Source organism: Lissotriton helveticus, chromosome 8, assembly GCF_964261635.1.
Source record: "Lissotriton helveticus chromosome 8, aLisHel1.1, whole genome shotgun sequence".
Classification (NCBI taxonomy): domain Eukaryota; kingdom Metazoa; phylum Chordata; class Amphibia; order Caudata; family Salamandridae; genus Lissotriton; species Lissotriton helveticus.
In genome coordinates, this window is record NC_136069.1 from 1301129036 (window position 1) to 1301142524 (window position 13489).

The 13489-nt window shown below is 47.1% G+C and overlaps 1 protein-coding gene across 1 annotated transcript; it reads left to right on the forward strand.

Moving 5' to 3' along the window:
• Window positions 1-2957: 2957 nt before the first annotated feature.
• MID1IP1 (MID1 interacting protein 1) lies at window positions 2958-5439 on the forward strand. Its single transcript, XM_078658271.1, has one exon. The coding sequence runs from the start codon at window positions 3609-3611 to the stop codon at window positions 4113-4115; it is 507 nt and encodes a 168-aa protein (XP_078514397.1). The 5' UTR covers window positions 2958-3608; the 3' UTR covers window positions 4116-5439.
• Window positions 5440-13489: the final 8050 nt, after the last annotated feature.

The window sequence follows — 13489 nt, forward strand, 5'->3', positions numbered from 1 at the left end:
CTGAAGGAGAGAATCAAAGAGAGGGAAGAGGTGAGAGAGTTAGGGGGTGAACCTGGGATACCTGCTAAGAATATACTGAGAACAAATATTAAGAAAAAACATTGTCTTTGAAAGAAGGAGTCTCCCTTCTTAAAAGGTAGAGATGGGCCAGGAACAGAGGGTGCAGGCGCTACCCTGCTCCCCATCTTTACCTCATTCTTCCTCACCTGAAGTTCATCTCCACTCTCTCTGTATATATAAACAATAGGCTCATTGGAATATGTGGACAGCATGCACTTGTGAATAATAGAGAAGTGAGGGAGTTTTTAGCAAATCACATTAAGTCAAGTCCTCTCTGGGGTGTTGAAACACATTCCCAGCACCCTCTTTTTCAAGAGTTGCCAGGTTCCCCGTTATTCTGACCTAGCTTTTTTTTGTGTGCAGATATTATGTAGCGCGAACTCAACCCAAAGGTATTGGAGCGCCTTACATGAGCACCAGTTACGTTACACAAGGACACATTCATTATTTGGTAGGCGCTGGGAGAGTAAGTGATTTGCCCAGAATCACAAGTTTGCGGAGTCGAGGCTTGAACCCGGTTCCCCGGCTCCAAAGTCGGCAGCTCTAGCCGTAAGGCTACATCCTCTCCTCTCCAGCTTTGCACAGGTGACATGAAGGAAGGCCCGAGGGTTCTAGGTCCAGCAGGGCTGGAGACAGGCAATTGAAAAGCATTAAAATACTGATTCAGCCATGTTCAAGAAGACGGCTCATCAATTTCCTACTATCCCTGGTCAACAGCCGGAGATATTCGAGTGTCTCAGAACATTTAGAACCATACAAAAGAACTTACTTCATCTGCCTGGATAGCCCACAAGGTTCTAGTTCTGAAAATACCTCGATTGTACAACTTATTCTATTTATCCAGCTCCTTTTAGTATATGCTTTCCATTGTATTAACTTGCCTCCGGGTCATCAGAGGTCACAGACAGAATGGACAAGCTCATTCTAACCAGGTTGCCTTGACTGTAACGTTCTTACTGGGCGTTATATACAGTGGTTTCAAGAGCTTTTTTTGCATTAACTGTTGTTTTGCAGTGGTTTGCTGAAATTCCCTCCATCCAATGTGCCCCCTCTTCAGGCTTGGCCTTGTTGTTTTGAGTTTTTTGTCCTGGCAGCCTATGTTGAGCATTGTTGAAATCAAATGCTGCAACTTTGTACCAGAGAGTTGAACGGGAAGTGCTTTCCTTCCGCTCGTTGTGCAAAGAACTACAGTTTCGTAAATTATAGCAGGATGCAGCTGTCTTTTTTTAGCGTACAAAATAAATACTTGGATGTTGCCACTGAGAGTACAGGCCATTTCTTATCTTTTCTGGAAATTCAATTGTATTGAAACAGTTGCACGACACAGTGAATCATTTTTAAAGATATGTAAGGTGCGGCAACATCTTATTTGGAGAGCTTTAAATTTCAGTTTTAAACAGTAAGGGTATTTTATTCTGGGCATGTGTGTTCCATTTGCATGTTACACAAGCTAGCCTTGCAACTGTGTTTTTGTGTAAAAAGATTAATAACACTCAATATAAGGGGAACACTTTCAACAGACAAAAATCTATATAGCGCTGTATATCCTACTCTATAATAGTTTATACACCTATGTATAAATATATTCGGTTTTAAAACCATGTGAAGTGATGTCACCGTTTCATGGATCATTCCAAGAAGATTCTATGTTGGCATACAAACCTGCCTTCCGGTCACAGACATTAGCCCCAAGCGATAGTGACGTGTTTTCTAAACCGGTCCTCTAGAGACAGTGATGCCATGAACTATGCCTTTCTTGTCACGCGTGATGTCATGGATATTGTAATCCTTGCAAGACAGGAACACAGGAATAAGTTTGTAAAGAATCCATAACTTCTTCAAACTTACTTTAAGTTGTTTTTGGTAGGGGGGTTCAGTAAACATCTGTTGTTTTACTAAGAAAGTTGTGTTGACCCATTCACTGAGCATGGACTGCAGTTGCAAGCTATGAAGGTCAGAGTTTGACCAACCGGTCAACCAGACGGGCAAGTCCACCAATATGGACTATAACAGTGAACATTTTTCTTACCTGTTGACCAAGCATTTACAGTGAGTGCTACTGCAACGCTGTGCATATACAAAATCAGTCCCCCAACCATGGACTAGGTTGTTATTCATCAGAAAATGTGCTAAAAATAGTGTGTTTATACATTATCACTGCAGTAACGTAACCTAGTAATGCATAGTATCTCACTGCAATACAGCAATCCTTAATATGGATTGATAACAATCAGTAGCATGATTCTATTCCAGTGCATGTTATCACACCATGTAGTAGTGCATTCATTTACTCAAAAATGCACACTCTCACGCTGTAGTATAGCTGTGTATGCTGTCAAACTGTGACATTGGTCCATATCATACTCTAGTGCAGTACCACATGCTGTTATACCATAGTGAAACAGTCACACAATAGATATTTCAGTGCACATTTTCACAATGTGTTAAGCAGTGCATTTTGATTGACAGCGTGTTATAGAAGCACCTGAAGTTAAATAATAGTGCATAGTGCTTAGTGTTAGAGTCCACACTCTCTGAATTGTAATATTGCACACTGTCATATTGTAGTGTCACAATGCCATGCATTCAATAGCAGTGTAGTGGTGCATCATGAGAGTGAGTGATGCATTCTCGCACTGCATTACAGGACAGCGAGATATATATGGTCGCTCACACTATCCTCGGTAGCTCAGCTGCCCTATATAGCAGATAATGGGGCCGCGCGGGCACATTTTTAGCAGCGGTGACAGCATAAGCAACCTCCCTCGCACTCAGGATTTCCACAGCAAGCTGTTTCCTGCCTGGAGATGGGCCTGCGTGGGGGAGGGGCGTGATGTAAGGAGCGGCGGGCGCGCAGGCCCCTCCCCCGCCGCCGCTGCTCACTGGACCGCCGCGCTGAGGCGAGGGGCGGAGCCGAGCGGGGGCAGCCGGTGTTACTCGCGGTCATTGCTGCCTGCTTCTATGCAGCAAGGGGCTGGCGCCGAGAGGGAGGGGACCGGCACACCGTCTCCTGAATGCTGCATATATATACTCCACCTGACTGCAAGCGGTTGAGCCGGCCGGTCTTGCACTAAAAGAGCTGCTTCTGAAAGGGCCTGGTTGCAATATCCGGGGACACCGCCCTCGTCCATCCCGCCGGTGCACGCTGCCTCTTCCGGGCCGGTGAAACTGCATTGCTCGCAGAGAACGAGCCGTAGTCGCCGGATGACTGTGGCTTGCTGCTGCTGGGGAGGTGCAGCACCCCGGCCACGCGCAGAGAGCGCCCTGGGAAGCTAGCTGTCCATTCCCGCGAGAGCATCCGGCAGGCAACGGAGCAACCCTACCTGGCATCCTGGGAGGCGACTGGTCGTTTCCGGGCGTCGAGGCGCTGCATTGGCCGCAGGACCGGCGTGCAGTCTTCACGCACAGAAGCACGTAAAAGAGCCGGCTGGCCATCACGGAAGCAGCAAATCCCTGCCTGCGACCCCCCAGACACACAAAGGCTTGAAGGAGCAGCGCCGGCACGCTGCAGGGCCTGACACCGGGTTGCACCGAAGCCCACCGCAAACATGATGCAAATTTCGGACTCGTACAACCAGAAGCACTCCCTGTTCAACGCCATGAACCGCTTCATCGGCGCTGTGAATAACATGGACCAGACGGTGATGGTGCCCAGCCTGCTGCGGGACGTGCCCCTGGACAGCGAGGAGGAGGAGGAGGACGACGACGACAAGGGCACCCTGCAGCATCACCACCCGCCCGCCGACTTCTTCACCGCCCCGCGCCGGGACATGCACAGCTACTACTCGCTGCTCAAGTCCATCCGCAACGACATCGAGTGGGGCGTGCTGCAGGGCGAGGACCGCCTCAAGAAGGACAAGCTGCCGCCGGCGGCGGTGGAGGGCGGGCGGCCCGAGGAGCAGCCGGAGGCCGAGCAGGAGGAGGACCTCCAGCAGCAGTTCCACTACCACCTCTGCGGCCTGCACTCCGTGCTGGGCAAGCTGACGCGCAAGGCGCACCTCCTCACCAACCGCTACAAGGAGGAGATCGGGGGCTTCGCCAGCTGGGCACACTGAGGTCCCATCCACCACCCCCAACAAAGACTTGGAAACCTGCCCCCCATACTGTTTACTTTATTTTTTGTTATAAATATATATTTTGGGGACGATGCTCTTTTGTACTGATTTTTTTTTCTTTTTTTGTATTTCCGTTGGGGTGGATGGCAGAGTGAATGGGGATTGGAGAAGGGACGCTGTTCTTAAGAAAGGTGGCATTTAGTAACTCGCTGTGCTGGCTTGCAGAAATGTATTCCTGTCGACTGTTTTAGGCATAAAAATGACCAGCACTGGCTTTGTTTGAGGCACTGATTTAACTACATTTAAGCGGGTATCCATTAACCTTTTTGACCCCCCCCCCCCCACCTGTGAGGATATATTAACTACATGAAGGAGTCCTGAAAAACGTACAAATAGTGTCCCTCCTTAAGGCGGTCAGACTGGTCTTTTGGTAATTGTTGGCAATTTGGACGTATGTATCCATTTAAAGGGCTGCACGCTCAAGGCTCTCGCATCTTCCTCGAGGTAACCTTTCTCAGTGACCCCTGTGAATTTAATGAAGTCACACACCCGTGATCATAATTGGCTACATAAAAAGATAATTACTTGGTGGTCCACGTGATTCTACTGCCTTAATTTGAAGCCAATTGGTCTCGATAGATCTTATTCTAACCTGTGTAGTTTGATGGACAGACAACCCAGCCTGTTTCTGCTGCAATAAGGTTCTCTTCTCAATGCGTGTGGATTGGGAGGTCTTTAGAACATGTACCAAAAATGGCATTCTAAATTGTAAGTTTCATGGGGGCGGGGCGTGCCTTCCGCAGAGCCGCCAGTTGTGAGCTCTGGGAGGTACAGTGTGTTACATGCAGCCAGGGCAGGGTTGGGCGTGGCGGCAGCAGCGCTGCGAGTGAATATTGCATCACTTTTCCTTTTTTGCACTAGTTTTGTAACAAATCCTATGGGCACAGAACTCTGGCCACTCACCCCCTTGCATGCCGAAGCCGCGATTTATTTTGTGGCTGAAGGGCGCACAGAGATGTATTTTTAATCGGTACCAGCTTTTTTTGTAAAATGGTAAAGACAAACGTTTGTATATAATATGTGCTGATACGTTTTCTCTCATCGAGAATGTAAATGCGGCGTGGACTCAGGCGTGGGAGGCTGTATTGAAGCCAGTGACCATACTGATGTGTCTTTCAGTAAATTTTTGAATGTATTCCCCTTTCAGGGACCATCCGAGAGTTCTACTGGATTTGCTCTGGAAAAATGACGATGGCCCTGTCTGTAAACGCACATTTGAAAATGTTTTTTTTCTTTTGAATAAATAAACTTTTTCTTAATATAATTCTAATGCATATTTTGTGAAAATGGGTTGTATTAAATGAATTTTGGCATGCGTGTTGCCCGTTGGGTAAATTTTCCCTCTAGTATACAATGATAACAGAGTAGCTCAATCTTAACCGCGTTTGTGCAAGATTACAATGAATACACGTATTCTTAAGAAAAGCAGAGCCGAATGTGTTAATTTAAAACGGAGGACTGCAACTCTGCAAGTGCACGCCCTAAGCGGTGGCATGAATGCATTATGGCCGAGAAGGAGCTTACCGTAAGATGTTTAGTGAGTCAAGTGGCCTTAGCGTGACTCATCAAAGTGTATGATGCAGCTCAGTGGGTTAATGTGTGTGCTGTCTGAAGTACAGGCTCGGAATCCGTGTAGGGTAGGGAAGCGGGGTTCTTTGGGCTGCAAAGTATGCGAGTAGCAAGGCTGGTGAAGATTCCAATCCTAGAAAGGACGTTCATGTGGCTAATGCACCTGTTGTGCACATATCGACATCTCCCGCTATTCTCTGGTTTCCCAAATCAAAAAAATGCGTGCTGCTAAGATCCCTGTAATGTGGTGGTTTACGTCCTTGCAAATCAGCTCTGTGGATCAATGCTCCTGTTGCAGAGATTATATTTTTATCGGTGGGTCACAAAAGCCAGTGCCAGAAAATAGTGGAGCAGAGGGTGTCTGCTGTGACAGTTTTCACTCAGTTTGTATATCAGGGACTCGATCACTTTTATCATTTTATGGGCAATAGAATGAACGTTTTATCAGTTGGGTAAAAGTGACCGTGGTTAACAGAGCAACTATAAAGTTGCTTACTTGGCTAGACATATATCAGTAATGGGTAAAGCAATAATTAACCTTTTACATGCAATGCTGCAAACTGGATTGTCTCTTATCAAACAATTCATTTAGTGTCATGGATTCGGCCTCATTGGTAAAACTGTTCTTTTAGAAATCGAGTGAAGAAGAATTGTAGAAAGCACACATTTATCAGTTTTAGTTAGTAGATGTACTGCTGGAGTACATACCTGTATCCCGCAGCCTTATAAACACACCTATCTAGCAGGTGCTCAACCAGCCTTGCTCTCCTTCCACCGTAGTCTGATGTTTGAATCCCGGTGGGGCTGTTCAGAATGTCATCTTTCCAACGTCGATAACATGCTAATGTTGGCCTGCGTTACTTATAACCAGTGACAGGCTGCCTTAATAAATAGGCCCGGGCACTGACAGAAAAGTGGTCACCATTGGCGAAGGAGATAGCTTAAAATGTGTTAATATCAGTGAAATCGATAAAAACGGGCCGACCTGGCCACAAAACCGACCCACAACTGCTTTAAAAAAAAAAAACGCCCCCTACACTAATCTGTCCGACCAGCCAATCGGGCCATGCCTGTTTGCTCTATAGGCCAGTCCTACCCTGGTTGTAACTCGTAGTATTTAAATACTTCGCAGTTAAAAAAAAAAAACGCGTTTAATGAATGTTGTGTGCAATGGCGCTGAAGTCAAATGGGTTTTCTTAGAGGAAGGGGTCCCCTGTTCGGGCAGTAAAACACGTTTCTATTCTTCGCCTCACCATCTCTTTCCGCGGGACTCGAAATAATGCAGAAATAAATGTGCCCAGGCAGGAATAACCACATGCCTCGGGCTCCGAGCAGGGAGAACGTCTTGTTTTAAGACTCCTCTCCCATAAGCCCCGCACGGCTGCACCCACCACGCCCTCCCGCCGACTTTAGGTCATGAACCTTTTGTCACACAGGACACGCTCTCCGCTCTCCTAGATTAGCTTTTGTCCCAGCCTGTGGGGAAGGTGGCCGGGTGATGGGGCAGGGTAATTGGCAGGCAGCTCAGCTGGATGCCCTCAGAGCGCTTCCCATTATAGTTGAGGCGATCTTGGAGCCAATGTACAAAAGGGCTCATTCAGCTAGCGCCTAGAGTGGAGAATGCTTTACATGCCGCGTGGGACGGGCGGAACTTGAGCGGCAGCATTGCTGAGCTGTGCATCAAAGGGCTACCAAACTTGCCTAGTAACCGCTCCCAGCTTCGGTCTGTCACTCCGTTTCTTTTATTTATTTATTTATTTAACCTATAGGGATTTTTCAGGCAACTTTCCATTTTACTGCCTCGTCGCCAGTGTATGTAATATGAGTACAGGTCTGCTTATCGTTTCCCAGCACACATATTTAAGTTTCTTAAAAAAAAATCATATTCCACCACTCAAACAAAAATGTATCCTCCGAGATCGGCGTGTATCCTTCATGCCACGGATTTTAACCAGAGTAGGATAACTCAGCTTTTCATCCTTCTGGAAATTGTTTAAAACGACTTCCACTGAGTCGGTAATATCGCCAGCTCTCGCTTAAGTCCCAAGAGCTTGCTGTATGCAATTCTGTAATTTAAAGGATGTCTTTCTTCTTTTATTCTACAGTCCTAAATCTGACCAGTATTATACTTTTAAACTGAACTTCAGCAAGGTGAGCCCAAAGGGTAATTTACAAGCTAGTCTCGTTAAAGGAGTGCACACCAAAGGGCTAGGCTTGACCCCTAAACAAATTGAACTGCTGCTCAAGTCTCACATCTGAATGGTGCTTATGCCTAGCTCCATGGCCTCACAGGCTCAACCCTGGCACCCGTTAGGGGTATCCATATGGCATATCTCGTCCAGGGCTTGAAGCAACATGAACACACCACCCGTACCCTTATGGAACTCCATTGCGCCCTCCTCGGTGTCAAGCATGGTCTTCAAAACCAGCTGCATCATTTAACAAGCATTTGCAATGCAATAGGTCTCGCATTTGAGAGAGTTTTAGCTATTGGCATGACAATGCCTTTTATCTGTCTTGATAATTAACACACAAATAAAAGGCATTGTCATTTACAATGGCAGTAGCTAAAACTCTTGCAAATGCAAGACCTATTTCATAAAAATAAAAAAAAGCATCCTCCATTGTCCTGGGCTGCTTGGAAAGTGAATGTGTGCCGTTGAATGTTGCAGGAAAGCATGTTGTGCCTGCAGTAGGGGAACTCATTAAAGAAAATAGTGCTTACCGACTAAATGAGAATTACCATCTAAAAACAGAAGTTAAAGGGCCAGTCCTCATGGGAGGTACTAAGGAGCGACTAACATGCCTATTAATGAATCAGAAGTCAGTATTTACGAAGGACAATGACACAAGCCAATGACAAATATGGGCGGGGCTTAAGTCCATTCTCTAATACAGCATGCATTGCAGAGCATGAGCTGCCCAGCCTCGACATATAAAAGTAATCATGACCAACCCCCTTACGTATCTTACAGACCAGCTCAGAGTTTCTGGTGGCTGCTGACTAATAAGTGTAAACCAGAAGAAAAAAAAAGACCGGAGGCCTTTGCCATCCTATACACGGAGGACCTTAACAACACCCTGTACCCATTAGCACTATCCCAGTGCTTCTCGAGTTAAGGCAAGAGCTGAAAACTTGCATCTTAAATAAACATTGCATCACAATGCAGTCACAGTCCACAGCGCTCTCACCTATTACTTGCTGACTATAAGCTTGTCTTTGGTCATGTAAATGTAAATGTCGGAATTTGTAAAGCGCACAGCTATCTCCACCGGAGGTGTCCCGGCGCTGTCCGTATACCGCTTAGGAACCCTTCCTGGCTTTCCTGGGAAATGTCCACTGCTGGGCACCCCCCAGGTGCAGCCAGGCATCCCAGCGCTTTTGGGGCCGTTGTGGAGACTAAGCAAGCTATTGCCCAGAGTTGCAGCGTGGGACCCATGATCAGAACAGGCACTGAGGTGAGAATATCCAGTCGGGAATTAATGAGCCGGAGACCCACCAAGGCGGGAATTGAACCCTGGTCCCTGGCCAGAGCTCTGCATCAAGGTCTGCCTGCTCTAACCATTGAGCCACACTTCTCCGTAAAGAGCTCTGCTGCCTTTTGGCTTGTTTCAAACTAAAAATGCCATAACTATATACAGAATCCATTCCAAGGCTCAAACCATTTGAGGTTTTTGTTGAGTAGTACCTTTTAGCTTTGATTTCTGCTTTTAAATTTGGATTTTCTGTATTTTCCGTGTTCTTTTAAACAAATACATGTTTTTTTCTTCCGAAAAGTTAATTTTGAAGATGGCCTATGGATGCAGCAGTAGCAAGAGGAAGGGTAGTGCCTGTCCTGTTTGTGGGTTGATCTGGAGGCGTCAGAGTGATTATCCCATGATGAATTACTTCTAACATTTGCTGGATCTAGGTGGGGTGTATGGAAAAGTTTACTTAAAAATATAATCTGACAGTTTGTTCAAATTAAAACACGTTTTGTAGATTTAAAATACTTCTCCCACTGCTCAGGCTGTATCCATATAATTTATTTTGGTCTTAATTAAGCTCAAATCCAGTCTTAACTCATTATGGATATGCCCATGGAGGTCATCTGGGCATTATATTGACATTTTTGGTAAATAGTGGGCTTTCTGCCCCCCCCCCCCCCCTTGGGCAGATTGGGAGTATCACCCCCATCTGCCCTCCAGGGGGCAGAAGGACACTCCCATTGTTTTGTGGGGGGTGGGGCATGGCCATGCCCATAGTGGCAGTCTCCACCTTAAATTTATTTCGATTATAGACCCTGATGTCTGATTGGGCTTGCAGATCAAAGTTAACTACCCTCATCTGCCCCCCAGTGAGGCATAAAGGTGTTTGGGCATGGCCATTCCCATCATGGGCAGCCCCCACCTCTATATTTATTTTGCCAGTAGACTATGGTGTCTTGTTCTTTCAGCCCCTGAAGGGATGGATTTGGGGTAACTACCTCCATCTTCCCCCGGCGTGGAAAGACAGAAATTTCTATGGAGAGTCGGGGGAGCACCGGCCCTTGCTTAAAGGACCGCCCCCCCTGTCCCTTGTGCATAGTGGGTGGTCCCTGCTTGGAGATCGCTCTTCTGTGGTAATTTCCAAGCATGGATCCATTGGGAAGAGGTACCATTGGAAATCAGAGATTCTCCCCTTTCCAAAAATACCTCACCCAAAAGATTTGGTGCTCGGGGGCTGAGATCTGCCCAAGCACTGATTCAGTGAAAGTAAAACAAGCCCTTTGGGTCATTTCACTTTTACTTTACTACAATGATGTCAGTGCGCCCTGTGCGCTGATCATCATTACAGTAAAGGAAAAAAAACGACTCTGGCTGCAAGTGGATTCCCAAGCAGCCTGAGTTAAAAATTAAATAAAGTAGTCTCTCTGGCGCATATTTATATTTAGGCATTTATATACCTTCACAGTGTCAGCCATTGGCCCACAGATGCACTGGGGAGGTAGTGCAGGTGTCGGCCTTTGGCTGACCCCCACGTTTAAAAGGTAAAACGTTAAGTCCGACTGCATTCTGCAGTGTGAGAGGATGGCAGTCATGGTTGGGAAAAGGAAATAATTATGTATAAGTATGAAATAGTTGTAGCTGCATAAAAGCAAAAGTAACAAGCACAGGCGAAGCCAATAGGTCCGACATTTGTATGCATGCATTTCTTACTTAACTTTTTTGAATCGTGCAATGTGCAAAAAGAAACCAGCATTTACAATGCAATGGTCTCGGCATTATTAAAGGTAGAGCTATTGGCATTGCCCCTTATTTTTTTTAAAATCATAAATAAATGGCATTGTCATTTACATTGCCAATAGCTTAATCGTTTGCATATGCTAGACCAATTGCATTAGCGCCCACACACAGAGTAAGTAGTAGAGTGAGTAGTTTATAGTGAGTAGGAGAGAGTTATTAGTAAAGAGTATTAGGGAGCAATTATTAAAAAGTGAAAGAGTGAGTATTCTATAGTGAGAGAGTGAGGCAGGATATAAGTCCCTTGTAGGTTTATATTAAACACAATCGTTTTCTCAAGCACGGTGCAAGTGTTATACAGGTGAAACCTAAATGAGTACCAGGCATTAGCAAACGATCACCTGAATGGAAATGTACAGATATGTTTAATCCTGCACTTTGGCCCTGACAAATTTGGTGGAAACCGGATACTGTAAAATATTAAAACTATATTTGTTCACAAACCGACGCACTTACTGCCCTCAACACTCTGCCCACACCACATCATCAGAGCTGTGTGAATAATAACAGCGTCAGCCCCGTGCCTAAGGTGTATCATCAGAGCTGTGTGAATAATAACTGCAGGCAGCCCGTCCCTGAGGTGCATCATCAGAGCTGTGTGAATAATAACAGCTGTGAGCCCGTGCCTTAGGTGCATCATCAGAGCTGTGTGAATGACAGCTGTGAGCCTCATGCCTGAGGTGCATCATCGGAGCTGTGTGAATAATAACTGCGTCATCCCCGTGCCTGAGGTGCATCATCAGAGCTGTGTGAATAATAACAGCTGTGAGCCCGTGCCTGAGGTGCATCATCAGAGCTGTGTGAATAATAACAGCTGTGAGCCTGAGGTGCATCATCAGAGCTGTGTGAATGACAGCTGTGAGCCCCGTGCCTGAGGTGCATCATCGGAGCTGTGTGAATAATAACTGCGCCAGCCCCGTGCCTGAGGTACATCATCAGAGCTGTGTGAATAATAACAGCTGTGAGCCCCGTGCCTGAGGTGCATCATCAGAGCTGTGTGAATAATAACTGCGTCAGCCCTGTGCCTGAGGTGCATCATCAGAGCTGTGTGAATAATAACAGCTGTGAGCCCGTGCCTGAGGTGCATCATCAGGGCTGTGTGAATAATAACAGTGTCAGCCCCGTGCCTGAGGTGCATCATCAGAGCTGTGTGAATAATAACTACAGGCAGCCCGTGCCTGAGGTGCATCATCAGAGCTGTGTGAATAATAACTGCGTCAGCCCCGTGCCTGAGGTGCATCACCAGAGCTGTGTGAATAATAACAGCTGTGAGCCTGTGCCTGAGGTGCATCATCAGAGCTGTGTGAATAATAACTGCGTCAGCCCCGTGCCTGAGGTGCATCACCAGAGCTGTGTGAATAATAACAGCTGTGAGCCTGTGCCTGAGGTGCATCATCAGAGCTGTGTGAATCCACTGTCCTTTGAAGGAGACACGCCCTAGGCACCCTCCCCTCAACCCCCCACCCCAAGTGCCCCCGCCCTGGGTGTATGTTGCCACGCTGCTCTCGTGCCCTCTGCTGCTTCTGAAGGAGGCAAATAATGAAGTTTCTGTGCCCCCCTCCCCTCCTCCACCTACATGCCCATGAGAAAAGCTCTCTGCCCCCCTCCCCGCTCATCTGACTGCTCTGCCTGGGATCGCTTTGCCAGCTGAGCTGGAAAGTAATTTAACCATCGCAGCGCTGGGAGGCGGGGGCAGAGGGGGGAGGACGAGGAGCTGAGATGAGGAAGAACCGAGGAGGAAGTGAGAAGGGGCGAAGAGGGTGGTGCAGATGGAGCGGGTGGGTGGGCGCCGTCGAGGGGTGCAGGGGTGTAGGTGAGGGGAGAACAAGAGAGGCTGGGCAGAGGGGAGGAGGGACTGAAAAAGAGCGGGGATGAGCGGGGGGGGGCACACAGGGTGAAAGATAATCCGAGGGGGAGCAGAGGGCTGGAAACTCACGACAAATACAAGTTCCAGAATGCAGAGCTCAGCATATTACAAACAAGCAGGGCTTAATTTGAAGACGAGCGGAGCGCTCCACACAACCACGTTTCTCAGAGGCGAGGCAGAAATGCCTCGGAGAAACACACGGTCATTTTTCGATTCGGGGGCGTGTTTTTTTTAGGTTTGAGTGACGGATGACGTCACAGATAGAAAGACTTAAAAAACACGCCCCCGAATCCGAAAAAGGCAGGGCTTGAACCGAGTGAAGCCCCTCTCCTCCAATGGCTGGCCTCCATTTAGGAAGCCAGCCAATGGAGAAGAGGGGCGGGTTCAAGCCCCCTTACTAAAAAATTCTTCCGAGCTCCGCCCCCACTGCTTACAGCAGTGCGACGGAGTCCTCGACCTAAAAAAAGAGACAACCATATAAAAATTAAAGTGCAGCCCAGTAGACCTGGCATTGTAGTGCCTTCTTTTCAGGCAGCTGTGATCTGGGAAAAATACAGCCACTCTCTGAGCACAAGTGTGTTAATGATTGGTGAACTCACTTAGTGGTCCATGCTGT

What these genes read in the sequence shown, in the direction of transcription:
- MID1IP1 (XM_078658271.1), top strand. Translation starts at nt 3,609, where the DNA reads ATGATGCAAATTTCGGACTCGTACAACCAGAAGCACTCCCTGTTCAAC.